The sequence below is a fragment of the Rhizophagus irregularis genome, chromosome 15 (assembly GCF_026210795.1).
Source record: "Rhizophagus irregularis chromosome 15, complete sequence".
NCBI classification, from domain to species: Eukaryota; Fungi; Glomeromycota; class Glomeromycetes; order Glomerales; family Glomeraceae; genus Rhizophagus; species Rhizophagus irregularis.
In genome coordinates, this window is record NC_089443.1 from 232,118 (window position 1) to 250,364 (window position 18,247).

Sequence of the window (18,247 nt, forward strand, 5' to 3'; positions counted from 1 at the left end):
GACTTTTCTTTGTCAATAGAGAATTCCATACTTCTAATAGCTTTTCTTTGTCGATAAATTGTGGAATATGCAGAGTGCCAATCATTATCATACTATTGCGCAGGCCCAATTTACATCATTGCGCTGTAGGCTATAGCAAATAAACAATTATTAGCTGTTTTTTATTATGTATGAAGGAGTTTTTTTTTCCCATGGATTGGCCGCATCAGATCGCATCACGGTTAAAGTATAATGGTTTTTTTTTAAATTTTAATTTTTTTTAATATGTTTTTTTTTTGTTAAATTTTTTTTTTTAAAAAAAATACCGTTTTTTTCCGGTTCTTGTAGACCGAAATTTTTTTTTTCATTTTTTTTTTCAAACTAAATTGATTTTAATTGGTTTTCTAAACAAAATAATTTTTTTTAAAATTTTTCTTAAAATATTTTAATTTTCGGTTCTCATATTATCCTCTTATTTTTTATTCCCTTATTAATTATTACTAATAAAAAAGATTTTTTACTAATTTTTTTTTTATTGTTCGTTTTTTTATTGTTTTTATCCATATATAATTAACACTAAGTTTACCTAAATATAGATCAAAAATTTTATTGTTATTGATTTATTTAAACTCATTTATTCGATTGCAATGCACAAATACAGCTAGAATTTTTTCTGTTTAACCTCCGTGAAATTGGTAAATCTTTTCTTATACTTATACTTTCAATGCACATCATACTGACACGCCGTCGGAGTTCAAAACATAATGCATTTTATTAAGTTTCGTAAATTTCTTTTTTCGAGTTCCTAAAGAATGGGTTCTTCACGTTGATGTACATAATGCATGGTTCTAAAGTCCTTTTTAGATGTAGTGCCCATCACTGCTACGTAAATGCACATAACAATTTATAATTTGCATACAGATCACGTGACTAAAAAAATGAATATTCTTTGTAAAATATCATTTGGCTAGTTGTAACGATTGTACCTGAATTTATTTATATAAATAGAGGTCGTCAATGCCGAAGAGCAAAATAAAAAAAACGACACAAGAAGTTATTTCTTTCCTTTCTGCTTAATTTTAGCTATAAATAAACTATTTTCTGTACAAAAAGATTTATTCTTTGTTATCTACCATACTCCCATAATCTACAATGTCTAATAATATCGAAATACAAGACAACGAACATAAAATTGAATTTATTAATTGGATTGAGGAAGCCATTGATAAAGAATATTATAAACTTTATGAATATGAGAATTTTCATAATATTCAAGAAATTGGTTCCAGCGTATTCGGAAAAGTTTATCGTGCGAATTGGAAAAATTCAGAACAATACGTAGCATTGAAATCTTTTTTTAATCTTAATGACGTCGCTGTCAAAGAAATAATTCATGAGGTAATTAAGAAATATGATAATATCACTACTTCAATAATTTTTTGTAATATATACTTATTATTAAATTTATATTTATTATATATAGCTTAAGCTTCAAAGAGAAATCCAATTTCATGATAATATTATTAAATTTCACGGAATTGCAAAATTTGAGTCAGGTATAATAAAATTATCCAACGATAATATTATTCGATCAATTTTTTAACGTAATAATTAATAAATTAATTATTTCTTTATTTCTTTAATTCGTTAGACGATCAAGATGATTTATTAAAAAAATATTTGCTAGTTATGGAATATGCCGATTCTGGCACTCTTAAAGATTATTTAAAGAAAAATTTCAATAACCTTACCTGGGACGATAAATATAACATGGCGCATCAATTATCTTCTGCCGTGTCGTGCTTACATGATGAAGGGATCGTACATCGTGATTTGGTAATTACATTAATTTCTAATAAGAATTAATTATATTTTTTTAAATTTATTATTAATTTTAAATATTTTATATAATTAATAGCATCCTGGTAATATATTGGTTCATAGAAACACAATAAAGGTGGCCGATTTTGGGTTATCAAAAAGAATCGGATTAGCGTCCAACCAATTAAAATCATTTGGAATAATTCCTTACGTCGATCCAATAATTTTTAGTAAACGAGGATCTAATAAAAATTCAACACAATTATCCTCATATAATGAAAAGAGCGACATTTACAGTATTGGAGTATTGTTATGGGTGATATCTAGCGGTCAAACTCCCTTTTCTACTGAAGAATATGATACTGATTTGGCTTTAGAAATTTCGCAAGGTCTTAGAGAAAGTCCTATTCCTGGTACACCTGAGCATTATAGAAAACTTTATACCGGTAAATAATGTTCTTAATTTTTTTTTTCAATATATTATAATTTATTTCTTACTAAATTATATATACTTTTTAGATTGTTGGGATGGTGAGCCGGATAAACGACCAACCATAGGCCAGGTAGTAAAAAGTTTTAAAGAAATAATGACTACAAAACCTATTAGTATAACAGGAAATCAACAAGAGATTAATCTAACTAATATTATTACTTCTTCAAATGCTTCGAGTGCCAGTAATTCATACAATGGAGAAATGTTTCAAAATTTTAATAGACCAAATGACAAAGATATATTAATCCCTATAACAACAAATGAACAAAGTATTTCATCCAAAAAGAATTTAAAAATAATAATTAATGAAATAGTGGAACATATCACTGAATTATTTAATGAAGGAAATGATGCATACAAATATATTATTGATTATTTCAATAGTAATAGTCATAATATAAAATCACAAGAAATTTATAATTGGTTGATAGATAATCAAAATGATTTGGATTCAATTTTCTTACTTGGATATTTTAATTACGTAGGAATTGAAACTAGTGAAAATCTAAATCAAGCGTTTAATCTATTTATTAAAGCATCAGAACAAGATCATACAGTGTCTCAATTTTACGTTGGATTATGTTACGAATTTGGATATGGAACCGAAAAAAATGAAAAGTTATCATCTGAATTTTTTGAAAAAATATTTAATAAGAATTGCCCGACTTCATACTTTGGAGGAATGTCTCATTTTATTCAAAATTTTAATAAAACGAATACGAAAGATAAATCCAACTCTATAGCAACGAATAAACAAATAATTAATGAAAACATTTCATCAAAAAAGAATTTAAAGATAGTAATTAAAAAAATAGTAGAATTTGTCTTTAAATTAGTTAATTTAGGAAAAGAAGCACACGATTATATTATTGATTATATTAATAATGATCATAATATAAAATTGCAAGAAATTTATAATTGGTTGTTAAATAATCAAAATGATAATGATTTGGATTCAATTTTCTTACTTGGATATTTTAATTACGTAGAAATTGAAACTAGTGGAAATCCAAATCAAGCGTTCGATCTATTTATTAAAGCATCAAAGCAAGATCATACAGTGTCTCAATTTTACGTTGGATTATGTTACGAATTTGGATATGGAACCGAAAAAAATGAAGAGTTAGCTTTTAAATTTTTTGAAAAAGTAGCTAATAAGAATTATCCATCAGGAATAAATTATCTTGGTTATTTTTACGAAAGAGGAATGGGGATTGAAAAAGATTTAAAAAGAGCTGCCTCTTTATATGAAAAAGCAGCAAATTTAGGAAATATTTTAGCTCAATATAACATTGCTATAATGTATATGAATGGATATGGTATTGATAAAGATGATAACAAGGCATTTGAATTATCTAAACAATCAGTTGAAGGAGAATTTATCGGTGGAATAAGATTATTAGGATATTGTTATAGTTACGGAATTGGAACTAGTATTAATAAACAAAAAGCATTTGAATTATATCAACAGGCAGCAGATTTAGGAGATACGGTTGCTCAAAATAATCTTGGTGATATGTATGAAACAGGGGATGGAATTTGGAAAGATATAGATAAAGCAAGGTACTGGTTTGGACAATCTGCTAAACAAGGAGATCAAGAAGCTCAGGATAGATTGAAAAAATTACTTAATCTTATATGAATTACTTTTTAAGTTAGATTTATTTGAAATTAATAATTTTACGCAGTTATGTTTTTTATATAGTAGTTTATGTAATGTCTATGACCTTGTATATATCCAATATATCCAAATATAAATTTTTGGGAAAATGTATATCTCGCTCCCCGGTATGATGTTAAAATTTCGCATCCTGTAATAAAAAAATAAGTTCTTAATATACAAACTTTTTTAAAAAATGTCTACTATATGTATTTTCCCCTGCTCTGAATATCATTTTTGACTTTATTTGACAAAACTTTTTTTTTCGGGGTTTTTTTTCGTTAAATCACGTGACTTATTAATTCTGGCCAGAATTCATACAAAATTTCCTTTTTTTAGGAATAAAGACGAGAATTAAACATCGCACGTGGGGCGACCCTAAATTTTTTATATAAATTTTTATATGTCTATAATAATATACGTATATTTTATTTGATTTTTATTTAAATATGTATAAAAATATTATAATAATTATCTTTATATAATTTGTATCGGTATTAATATATTTTATATATCGTATTCAAACGCAACAAATAATCAGTAGTTTTTTTTTTGGAAAATTTGAATTTTTTTTTTAACTAGCTTTTATAAATAAATAATTTGTCTTATTTTTTTAAAAAAATCTTAGATAAAGATCTTTTCCTTATCTTGAAAGGGTTTAGAATGGTAAAGATTTAAAATATTTGTATAATATGACGAATAAATTTTTTCGCGGGTAATTTTTAATATTAAATTTTTTTTTGCGTCCACCAGTTATCACGTTTCGTTACATTTCTTAAATAATATCAGATAAATCGGAAAAGAAAAAATCTAACTTGTTATAAAAGTTGCCTGCCAGTATCGAAATTTTCAGCGTTAAAAAAAAAATCACCAAATAGGCGCATCTTAGGTAATGACATTTCATGTGGTGGTATGCGATATTTGCGGTGGCGATCAACAATACTGTACTTTTGATATCGTTGCAAAAAATACGTTTCAAGAATATTCCATAAATGTAATATTTCAATAATTTTTTCGAAATCTAGAAATCATTTATTAAATTAATTATAAAATTGATAATTACATATTTTATTGCGGTTTTCGAAATCGGCAAAAATTTTTTTAATAAATAAATATCAGCTGCGGAATTATTACGAAAAGTGATCATGTGGACATATAAACTATAAATGTTATCATGTTCAAAATATTTTTTGCCGTTTGTTTCGTATTTTCGCTAGCAGTATATAACTTGGTGGTTTCAATTCCTACATAATCGATTTCTATAACCGATTTTCAACTTCTTTTTCATGGAATTCATATTAATATATTAGTGGTTACCGTATTAAAAAGTGACGCGATCAGAACACAAAATAATTGACCATTAATTATTTGGAATAACTTTTTGAATATAATTTGTATGGTTATTTTCGGTTATTTCCGGTTTATCGTTATAATTGATTAACAAATCACCTGATCACACTAATTCGAAAACCAACAATAATAACAACGCATTTTTTAACAAAACAAAGTAGACGACAAATAACTTCTTGAAAAGTATTGTTTCTGATAATGTATGTAAAATCATGATGTTGTTATCAGTTTTTAATTGTACCCTTAAACTTTTCCTTTACCATCAGAGTTTTTGCATGAAATGATGTCAGATATTGAGGAAGGTACATAATTACATAACGGCTACGGTACATTTCGCCGAAAGCCATTTCGCCAAAAGGACGTTTCGCCGAAAAATAGGGCCAACATTATGCAGAATTATAAATAACTCAGGCCAGAGATTATTTTTCGGCGAAATGGCTTTCGGCGAAATGTCCAGATACCGAATATGGTTGAATATTTCTGTTCATACATCGTTTTAGTTGAATCTATATGAATATTTGTTTTTATTTTTTAATGACAGTAAAATTATTTTAATAGTATCATTAACAACTTTATAAACTAGAAATTATTGAAATTAGTTCTGATAAATCCGATGAATGGATTGTGATATCTGATGGATCTGGAAAAAAAATTTAAAAAAATTCAATCGTTCGACCGGATAATTTAATAGCCGAAACTAATATTTTTTAAAAGAAATATTAAAGAAAAAAATGGTACCGAAAAAAATTGGTTATTTAAAAAGATTTTTTGATTTTTTATTTTTTTATTAAAGCCGGATAATTTGATTACCACTAATTAATTATCAAGCCGAACGTTTTTTTTAAATAATTTAAAAAATAATTAAAAAATAGTTTTTTTGTCTAAATTTAATAATTGTTGAAATATCGGGTCAGAAAGACATTTCCTTTAAAATAAACGAAGGTTTCTTTTTTTCTTTTTCTTTTCAGTTTTTTTTTGTTTTGGAACGTTACTGACGTTCCTTTCTTTAGGAATGTCTTTCTGGACCTGGACTTTAGCCTCTTAGAACTGGACTTGGAATTGTAAGAACTATAATTTTTTTTTATTTTTTAGGAATGTTGATAAACATTAAAATATTATTAACGTTTATTTTTAATTTTTTTTTTGTAAGAGCCCCCAGACACTTCGGAACGTAAATGGAAGGTAAGGTTACTTCTTTTAACGTTAGTAAACATTACTAACGTTAAATTTCTTAGGTTTCTTCTTTGTAGGAACCTTCCTTCAATCCTTCTAGTAATATCATAGGAGCTTTGGGAATTGATAAACGTGATGTAGACACCTTTTTAATCACTATGATAGCCTTTTAAGTTTTATAAACATTATCATTTGTTAAGAATATTAAAATAAAAAAAATTTTTTTTTGATCAGCTATTACTCAATTACACTTCATACACAAAAATCAAATAAGCAAGGCCAATTACATTTGCTATAATAAAATGCAAAAATAAATGAAGTGCTATCTTATTCATGGTTTACAAAGATATTATGTGCAATCCCTCTTAAAAAATCAATAATAAATACTGTCAAAATGTGATTTCCACGATTAACATATAGGTGCTTCCCGATTAATAATCTGCAACTCTGTTGGCTGCCCTATATAAAAATTCTGGAAAAACTCCGAAGATTCAGAAAGATTTTTAATAGAATCTTTACCTATCCTTTTTGGAAGTGATGTTGCTGGTTGAGAAATTTCAGCAAGTGTTAGATTCTTCTTATCACATTCCTTAATAACTTGCTTCTTTTTAGGTAAATTTGATTGTGAAGTTTCAGGAAGATTTTTCTTCTTTTTATCAAATTCTTTAATAATTTCTTGCCAGAATATTTGTAATTCCTTTATATGTTGTAAATGTTCTGTTTTTATCTGTAATGGAAAGAAATCATTAATAGTGCACAATTTTTTATTTAGTAGTAAAGAAGGTACATAGCCAGTTCCTCCTCCAGAACAAGCAGACTTTACTAAACAACAAAGTTAGGGCGCCTGAATTGAGAGCTTGGGTTGGTTACCAAACGAACAAATCCAGTAATTCTCATTAAGTGACCACGACCAGTTTTAAGAGTTACCCACACTTTGCAAAATAAAAAATAAATGCACCTTATCTTTTACTGCAACAAAAATATCTGGTTCAAATAAGTTTTTAGCTGCATTTAAAAAGCGATTGTACCAGGTAATGTCAAAATTTTGCCATTTGTCCAAATCCAATGCTGATGAAGAGTTAGTTAGTGAGTTAAGTGAGAGAATAATAATATCTTGGTTAAGATTCAAAAATCTGCGGTAAGTTGGAGAATTTTTTGATTCAATTAAGTAAGATATAAGAGCTAATAGTAGTTAATAGGTTAGTTAGAAGGTGAATGTTCTTTTTTGTTAAATATTTAGAATTCTTAGATTTATTCTTACCATCATATCCAATATAATTTTCAGTTATATTCATGATTCATTAACTTTTATATATTATAAAAAAAATAATATAAAATATTTGTGAAAAATGAAAAATAAAATATGTATTTGTAAAAATTAAAAGTATTTGTAAAAAGCAAAGCAGTATTAGAGCAAAGAATTATTAGAGCAAAAAGTAAAGTTAAAAGCAAGTGAGAAATTAGGGATTTTAAATATAAAAAAAATCATATGACTCATTGACATGAAAAAAGCACTACCAAATACTCAGCTTTTGTCAGTCCAACCCATTATTACAAAAGATTATAAACTTTATATACGATCCATGTAAGGATGAATAAATATGGCTCACATTGCATAAATAGATTTGTAATAACATTTTTTCATATTAATCTAGAACAAACTAGATAAATCTCTCATCTAAACCACAATTAAATTATCAAGATAATTCTAAAAATATGTTAAGACAATTATAAAAATTTTGATTTTATTATGATGAAAAAAAAAAGGATATTTTCTTGAAGTTGTTCAATTATGTATTGGTTGTCATAACCGACAACAATACAATAGCAACTGATTTTCGTGTTTTATTCATAAAAACTTGAAACAGCTTCTGAAAGAGAATACTTGAAAAAGTTCTTGACTCACAACAAAAACCAGGGTTCTTTACACTTTCTTTGTTACCAATCACGGCTCTAACTACAAATTCTTGTCCATTAATAAAAGTACGTGTTTTTTGGCCAGCGCGTATGTGTATAATAAGTTCACCTCGTGAAGTCTACCAATAACGTGAAAAAGGACTATAATTCATACTTTCTGTAAGTTTCCCTGCTGAAACTAAAGTGACCAACATTTTGTGTTTAGAGTCTGAAGGCCTTATTAATTTTCTCGCGTCCCAAGGAGATTTGGTAACATTTTCACTGGGAAAACAATATTATTTTTAAATACAAAATAAAAATATTTATTATTTGTATCTTTAAATTTATTAGATTTATTTAAATAGTTTATAATATCTCTTAGAGACTTCCAAGTCGATTAATTGAGAATCACAAACTATTAAGCAATAAAAATTAATATCCAAAAGTACTATAAATACGTATATACTTCATTTAAATAATTGTCTATTATATTCTGTGATCTATTTAACCTTTTCAAAGTAACCTTTTCAGTAACTTTAGCAATTTTTTTTTATATCTGTAAATCTATCAAATGCATCACGATATATCAACAATATATTAATATTAGGATTTCTATTGATACATCCTTCTAGCTTTCCAAATGGTCACATTCTTTACATTATGAATCTTTATTATTTTATTATGAACAATTTTCGGTGTTTATTGTATCGGTACACTAAATTTGGTTCCTTTCTATTATAAGCTTAGAATTTTCGATAATTTTTATAAATAATTAAAAAAAGTAAATCTTACCATAAAAATTATTATTGCCATTTTTCAAACATCGATTTGTAACATAAATAAACAAAAAAATTTTTTTTTTCATATTTTCGTGCTTAATAAAAGCCATTTTGTTAAAGTATAGATAAGTTATATGAAAAAATGTACATTTAATAGATTTGATAAAATATAAAATAAATTATACATCCATTATCTCTTTTATAATCTATAATTGTTTACCTGTCCCATGACTTTTACTATGCTATTAGAGATCTACAGTTGGATTGCAAACTTCAAGATCAAAATATCCATTGAGCAAGGAAGTTACCATCTTGAACTGATGATAGTCGAACAGGTGCTTTTACAGTATGCTTTATACGTATTAGTCGTATTACGTATTTTAAGTAGGGATTGGAACCGTCCAAAAAAACCTTAACCGGTTAAAAACCGGTTAACCAAGGGTCTTAACCGGTTAATAACCGGTTAATATTAAAAATATTTTAAAAACTTTTTTTACTGCAAATTGTACCAATTTTTGATTTTACTTGCATACTTAGTTATAGGAAGACTATATATCACTAAAATTATTATAAATAAATAGAAAAAAATTCAGCATTAAAACTTCAAGTTTAGGAACACGTGGCCGCAATTTACATATCTCTGGGCCGCATTATATAAATCTGACTAGGATTATGATAAATATAGTTTTAACCGGTTAACCGTCTTAACCAGTTAATTAACCGGTTAACATTAACCGGTTCCAATCCCTAATTTTAAGTTCTTCAAATATTAAACGGGGACATAGAAAATGCTAGTGATTCAATAAAAAATTCGAAGAATTATCAATTAAATAATCTTTATTATCGTTTATGAATCTTGTATATGTGGATTAGAAGATAAAACATTTGATCATATTTGGACGTGTTCAGAAAATGATATTTTAACGACGACTAACGCAAGTTGATTTCTTTTACTGAAAGTATCGAAAATTTATGATATTTATCAAATTTCGGATATGTGGAGAATTGAATACTGTACAATGAAAACGTGTTAACATTTGTTGATCAATTTAAGGAATAACTCCCTTTAACGCTTTAAAAATTTTATATGAATTTCGTAATTTTATTTTTAATCATACATTAGATTTACAAAAACAAAAAAAGATTAAAATAAAAATTAAAAAGGATAAGAATAATTTAGAGACCGATATTCATAGGAAAATAAATAATCAAAATAGGGTATCGGGTGAAGAAGAATATACTGGATTTTATTTACGTGTAGTAATAAGGAGGGCGCACATCATGGACAGATTGGACAGTGGTTGAATTTTTTTAAAAAGACTTATACGTTTAGTTATTCCATAAGCATGAGACTCCTTAAATGTAAAAAATTAAAGTAGAATATCATCAATATAATTTTTAATGATTAAAGCAGTTTTTGATTTTTGAAATCAATTAAAAAAAACCAAATATAATCTTTTACTCCTTTAAAGTCTTTTTATGATCGATTTTTTTTTTTGTTAAAAAGGATTTTGTTTAACTCGACAAAAATAATTTCTATATTAATATACTGACTGTACTTTTCATAAATGTACGAAATTGGAAGAGTATAGTAATTTAAATTGCATTTTTTTAATAATTTAAAAGAATAAATTGTAATTAAATTAAGACTCATTAGCCCTGTTCATTTCCGGTCGGTCGCATTTTTCGGTCAGATTTAAGTTAATTTTGATTGGGCTGATCAGTTTGTACAACGCAACCATTTTCTGAACTTTTAGCCCAATTTTTTTTGGGTTTTTTTTTGGTCGAACGCCAAAATAACCAACCAAAATTAGATAATTTCTGTTTACGTGACATTTAAGAAAAAAATATATATCAATAGAAGGAGTTCGAATTAAATTTCAATCTAAAGCAGTTCAATTTGCGATCGAAAATAAAAAAATTTTATTGGATGATTTTTGTACAACGAAATCCGACTGAAAAATGCAACCGACCGGAAATGAACAGGGCTATTATTGACTTATTATACATCAAATATTCAATTACAAACATTTAAAAAAAATAGTACGAAATTTCGATTTTAAACTAAAATTGCTCATTCCTCCCATAAGTTTAGATTCTCTTATTTTTATACGTAATATTCATAAAAATTGTCCTTTAATTGAATATTTGCCTCTTATATTTCCACCAACAAAGAAACATTTCGTTGAAATTGAAGAGTTATTAAAAATTTGTCAAAACTTGAAATTGTTATTATTAATTATATTAATTATATATGATTATAGTATATATGAAGAATCAATTTATGATGAAGAAATTTTAGAATATGGAGAATTAGTTCAACACTTAGTAATATAAAAGAAATTAGATTTTGTGGTGTTTTTAAATTTTCTTTAGTAGCCTTTAGAGAAATTTTTAGAAACATGGGAAGGCACTTCCATACTTACATCCAATTATACTTATGAAGAAGATGATTATAAAAAACTGATTAATAAATATAAAAATAATGGAGTGATCAAAGATTTTGGATGTGAATCTTATACAAATGTAGCAAATATGGATTTTAAGATATGAAATAATATCAATATTTAGAATTAATTTATTTTTGTATATGTTAAAAATTAATACATTAACATTAAACGTTAATTAGTAATAAATGATTTTAACCTTCAAATTTTTTATTTATCAAATTCTATATTAGTAATTTATTTACAGTACGCGTAAAAAAATTTTTACTTCTTGTATTTGATACTGAATTGTGTAACATAATTATTCGGCTATTATGGTCGTACAGAGCAATCTAATTTGACAGAGTTCGTTTCTTAAACTCTTATTTTTATTTAACAAAAAAAAAAATTAATACCTTATAAAAATTTATACTTAAAGTTGCCTCTATTTCAATTATAAAATATTTATTTTAAAACGTTTCTCTATTATTTTTTGATAAAGAATATCAAAACTCAATAAAGATATTCTTTTCAATACAAGATGATTCAAAATCTTTTCATATCTAATGGTCAATAGATTTTAGTGTGAAATTGTGATTTCGATTTTATTGAGAAATCCTTGGTACCATGGCTATCTTAAGGAATATACTGTATTTATTATTTTCTATTTATCTGATTGGTATTTAAGATAGACAATTACCGGTATTTTTACATCAGTCACTTTGTTCGGTTATTTATCTTTCTTTATATAAATATTATGAATACCGTAATTTCTATTGTGTTTTCTTTATCTTATAATCAAATTCTTTTGCAAGAATTTTATATTTGATATGGAATCAATCAGATACCAATTACAAATATTTTCATTCCAGAAGCTTTGAAACATTTGTAAATTAATTTCTTTATACTTTTATGAATTAACAAGTATCTGTCAATATAAAGAGACATGGAATTGTTAAATTAATTGAAGTTTAAAGGATTTAAAGTATCTTGAATTGTCTTGCCAATCATACTGATTTTAACTTTTATCTCTGGTCAAATTGTACGTCAATTGAATGAATTCTTAAACTTTTTTTTTGTAGAAAGATTCGAAATTCTGTTATTATTCAAAAAATTATAAAATTTTCTCATTATAAGTCGACTCTTCATATGAATGACTAAATTAGAAATTTTATTAAAATTTTAGTTGTTCAATACCGACTAAAATAAGGAATTATATTTTGGGAGCTTTAGGAAAATTCTTAGGAAAATAGTAAGATTATGCAACTTCCATACTTACAAGTACATCCAATTATAATTATGAGGAAGTTTATATAAAACTGAATAATAAATATGAAATTTATGGAGTAATATTCCCGAATATAGCAAACATATATATATAGACTTTAATATATTAATACTAGTAAGTGCTTTCATAATGTTAAAATTTTAGAATTTATTGTATTTTTAATTTTTTTTTTAATGAGTTTTAGGAATCTTGTTTTCTAACTTAAAATATGATCATTTCAATATACGAGAATAACAATTTAGAATTTAGAGTCTAAAATCACGAGATATTTTCTTGGATAATCATAATTAAAATATTAATTAATACAATATATATAAAAAATGCAAATAAGATACAGTGATTAAATGAATTATTAATAAACAGTAATCATTTACTTAATTTGTTACACCATCAAAAAATTATGTTTTTCTGATTCAATTAAATAATAATTCAAAGTAGCTTATTAACAATTAAGTATATATTACTATTAGTAATTAATGAATATAATTTGAAACTGGTTAAAAATTTAAATGAAAAGTAGAGTTATAAGACAAACTAACTCTGATTATTTATAAATTATTGGATTATTATTATTATTTGAATAAAAAACAATTACTAAAATAAGTGTTTCGGTTTTAATAAAACATTTGAAAACTTTTTCTAAAAAAAATTAATTCTCGCCAAATATTTTGTCACAGGCCGAATTAAAGTATATAACTGATTAGGAACATTATTCACTAATTATTACCTGTTTAAACTTTTAAACTTAATTCAAGCAGTAATTCTAGAAATTTCAATTTATTTATAAATATTGACATCATAACTTATTTAAAATTAATTATACATGCTACAATTTACAAGATAAGGCATCATTATATTTTTATTAGATGTAAATTTTTTTTTAATTTTTTTATTTGTACAGCTCTTAAGAATATAAAAGATTTTAATTATATAAAAATTTGATTTTACTATATAAATATGGTTTACTATGTATTTTATAACTTTAAAATAATAAAATGTTTAAAATAATAAATAAAAATTTAATAAGAAAATGTACATAGTTTTCATAAACAAGAGACGGAGTGGCGAATATTTTATTAAAGTAATTATTTTTTTTAAAAAATAATTACATCTAAATTAATTATTTCAACAGGCAAATAAACGAATATTGAACCCCTTTTTCTTCTAAATGTAAATAAATATATGAGTTAGTGAGAGCGCTATATTACCTAAGATGCGGTCGTAAAAGGTAAATAGTATATCATGTGATTTGGATTCAGAATTATGATAATTCTGGTAATTTCGGCAAAGAAGTTTTGCAACAATTCATATTGACGATCACCGTGACTTTAATGAATTTATTTTTTTTATATTTATATATTTCCCTTGTATGAACCATATTATCACGCATGAGATATTATAAAATATATATTTAAAATATACTTTAAAATTTATTTAATAAAAACGCGTTCAGTTTACGCTACTAATATAATAATATAATGAGAAAGAAAAGATAAAAATAAAAAAATAAATTATTCAAATTACAAACTAAGAATTTTGAAGAAAATCTCATAAGTCAATAGTGTTTAAATAATTTATAATAAGAAAAAAAAGTCAGGTATAATAATGTTATCTAATTTATATAATTCATCCGTATCTAAATATCTAAAAGAAAAAAAAATATTACTTTAAATTTAAGTAATTTATAGTAAATTTTAAACATTTTAAAAATAATTCTTACTATCAGGAATTTCCAATTCATCTTGTTCTTCTGAATGAAAGTTAGGACTGTTATGTACTTCATCTTCGTCTATCAAATATAAATTAAAAATCATATAATACTGTAGAATAATTATTATAATTATTATAAGAATTTAAATAATTGTTTTATCATCATACCATCATTATTGATATAAAGTTTCTTTACTTGTTGTTGCATTGTTTCAATCTTATAATCATTTTGAATATCTAAAAAATCAGCTGAAAAAGGATATTTAAATGGAATATATATACTTGGATGCTGTTATGAGAATGGGATTGGAACCGAAATTGATAAGAAAAGGCAGTTGAATTGTATAAAGATGCTGCTAACAGAGGAAATGAAGATGCACAAAAAAGATTAGAAATGATAAGTTCAGTCTAATCATATTTTTATAATAGTTCAAAATCGTTTCTATCATTCTACTATTTTGATTATTTTTTATATTTTCTAAAATTATTATATATTTTGTATAATCTATTATTTATACTATATTTTATCATATTAATATTATTATGATATTCATTATTAAAATGAATGACTTAATAGTTAATATTATAAATTTAATTATTAAATAAAATATAACTTAAAGAAGAAAGTATTTTAAATTGAATTGTATCATATTATATATTGGCGGTGTATGGCGGAGTCTTTGCACAGAATTGAAATATTGTGAGAAATAGTTTTTTACATCCGTAGTATACAATTATCACGTGAAAATAAGGATAAATTTAAAAAGAAATTAAAAAAATAAAATTGGCACCGAATAAATTATTATTCAATTCCTTGACTAATTTCATCAATAACTTGGAATTATTTCTATTTTGATAAATGTCAAAGACCCGCTATGGGTATTGCAGTTCACTTAACCAATAAATTAAAGAGGATATTATTTTTGTATAACTTCTACTACTTTAAATAAAGATTATAGTAAATAACTTTCTATTTAATTATTACTGCGTATTTTAATCATTTCAATAACAAAACAATTTCTAAAATTAAAAAAAAATCCATTTTGCTTTCATATCCCACCTGAGTAGATCCGAAGAAACTTTATATCGTTACATTATACTTCATATTTTCATATAATCATATCTTATATATCTTATATACTACAATAAAAATTGATCTTTACCTATTTAAAAAATAATAAAATGGGTGTTTGGTGAGTTATATTACGTGTTTCTCCAAAAATTTGATATATTATAGTAAGTTTTTTTATTAGATAAAATATTGATATGAGATTAGAGATTAGATACTGTAATATCGTTGACTTTATATGAGTAATAATGCAAACTAACATATTTTATCGATACGCAGTATATTATAATCAGTATATAAATTTGTTATACTTGCACCTGCAAATTTTCCATATAACTTAGATAGACTTTCAGTATACTTTTTTTATAGTCCGAAACATAAGCATAACAACACTTCAACTCCAAATTAGGGAATATTAAATTCTAAGATCTTGTGTAACTATCAAATTTTCATTTTTTGAAACGCCAAAATGAAGTTTTCATGTCTATAATAATTAGTTATTAAATAATACTATAGTATAAGTATTTAATTAATCTTAACTCAGTCCCACAGTCCAAATAAACTCAGACAGTCGATAGTCTCCCTAGTTCCCATGGGTTTACATATGAAAACGCCAAAATGATACTTTAATCTCTATAATAATTAGTTATTAAATAATACTATAGTATAAGTATTTAATTAATCTTAACTCAGTCCCACAGTCCAAATAAACTCAGATAGTCAATAGTCTCCCTAGTTTCCACAGGTTTACATATGAAAACGCCAAAATGATACTTTAATCTCTATAATAATTAGTTATTAAATAATACTATAGTATAAGTATTAAACTCAGATAGTCAATAGTCTCCCTAGTTCCCACAGGTTTACATATGAAAACGCCGAAATGAAACTTTAATCCTATAATAATTAGTTATTAAATAATACTATAGTATAAGTATTTAATTAATTTTGTTATGTATATCCTAGTACACTCAAGAGATACCAATACCATTTCTAAACTATATATTAAAAATAAATTTAGCTTGGATAAAAATTTTTAATAAATTTATTTAATTAACAATAATAAAAGCTTTAATAATATGGGAATATTGTACAATATCATATAATCTTTAATTATATGGTTTATAGGGAGTAAATCATATTAACTATGTACTATAAGCCACAATTATACATATTAGTCATCATTAAATCAATTAATATTACTAGTTTAGGTTAAATAACTTATAAATTAATTGTGACTCATAGATAATCTTGATTTTTTTAAACTATTTTATTATTATTCACTATGTATCTATGTATTCAAAGGGTTTTAAAAAATATATAAATACCCTTGATTTCCTCAAGGAAAAAATCAAAAACCAAATTTATTTTTCAAATCTTACAAATCTTACAAAACTTTTACAATCACCTATATTTCAATTCAAATTTATAACTTACAATTACAAAATGTCTTATCATTTGTGTCCAAATACTATCAATACTATCTTAAATGAATTTCCTATCAACAAATGTTACAATAATCCTTTACCTATCATTGAAACATCTCAACCTTATTTACCATTACTTACTGGACTTTTTTACATTCTTTTTATAATTCTCCTCATATATACCAACATTCTCACTAATACAATTGTCCTGATTCTTCACTTATTAAAATTTGTGTGCACCATAATCATTTCTCTCAACCAACTCCCTTCTCTTCCTTCATATCTATTTAATATATTTTATTCTTTTAAACATTTATTATTATCAATTCTTTTTCGTATTTTATTTACATTATTATCTATTCTTCTTCATTTTCTTTATTTATTCAATTGCATAATTCAGATTCTCATCTTTTCTTATTCTCTACTTTATAAAATAACCTATTTAGTGAATATTATTCTCCTTTTAATCTCCCAATATCTTAATTAAATAAACTTATATTACGTAGCTTGGCCCATTGCTTACCAAATATAGCATGGAGACGTAATCTTTCCCCTTTGGTCAACTTGGGATTACTTGACCATTCTTAGATAGATAATTTTTACAAGGGGATCGTTTGCATCGCCCATGAAGCATAGCGATTGGTGTCAGAGAGATCCTTTGTCTTGTAAAAATTTACCCTTTCTTGATCATTTGACCATTCTTAGGTAGATAATTTTTACAAGGGGATCGTTTGCATCGCCCATGAAGCATAGCGATTGGTGTCAGAGAGATCCTTTGTCTTGTAAAATTTACCTTTCTTGTGATCATTTGATCTATCTCATGTGATTTCCTTCTTCACATGTGATACCCTTTATTTCATTCCTTTGTTGAGTTCTTTCCTTAATAACTTATCAACTCAACAAAATCCATCGCCGTTGGTTCCACAATTTTTGTGTCCAAGTTCAATTCTTGGAGGTGATTTTCTTATTAATTAGATTATCTTCTTTTTTTCTTCTTTTATAGGGAGTTCCAGACGAAATATATTTAGACCAAAAAAAATAAAATATAATATAATGCTATAATTACTGATTCTGCGTCTCAAAATCAAGATGTAAAGTAAGTTAATGAGTTTAAATTTGTAAATTATTAATTTTTGCAGAAAAAATTTGGTATCAGAGCAGCAGGATGTTTTTTTT

The 18,247-nt window shown here is 25.0% G+C and overlaps 2 protein-coding genes across 2 annotated transcripts; one reads left to right on the forward strand and one right to left on the reverse strand.

Annotated features, from left to right (window-relative positions):
- Positions 1-1,131: 1,131 nt before the first annotated feature.
- OCT59_006826 (uncharacterized protein) lies at positions 1,132-3,935 on the forward strand (the record flags this gene model as incomplete). Its single annotated transcript, XM_066148291.1, has 5 exons — positions 1,132-1,377; positions 1,463-1,535; positions 1,631-1,815; positions 1,898-2,246; positions 2,320-3,935. The coding sequence occupies 5 exons, from the start codon at positions 1,132-1,134 to the stop codon at positions 3,933-3,935; spliced, it is 2,469 nt and encodes an 822-aa protein (XP_065998323.1).
- Positions 3,936-6,885: 2,950 nt separating this feature from the next.
- OCT59_006827 (uncharacterized protein) lies at positions 6,886-7,771 on the reverse strand (the record flags this gene model as incomplete). Its single annotated transcript, XM_066148369.1, has 3 exons — positions 6,886-7,203; positions 7,435-7,658; positions 7,738-7,771. 3 exons carry the CDS (start codon positions 7,769-7,771, stop codon positions 6,886-6,888), a joined length of 576 nt encoding a protein of 191 aa, XP_065998324.1.
- Positions 7,772-18,247: the final 10,476 nt, after the last annotated feature.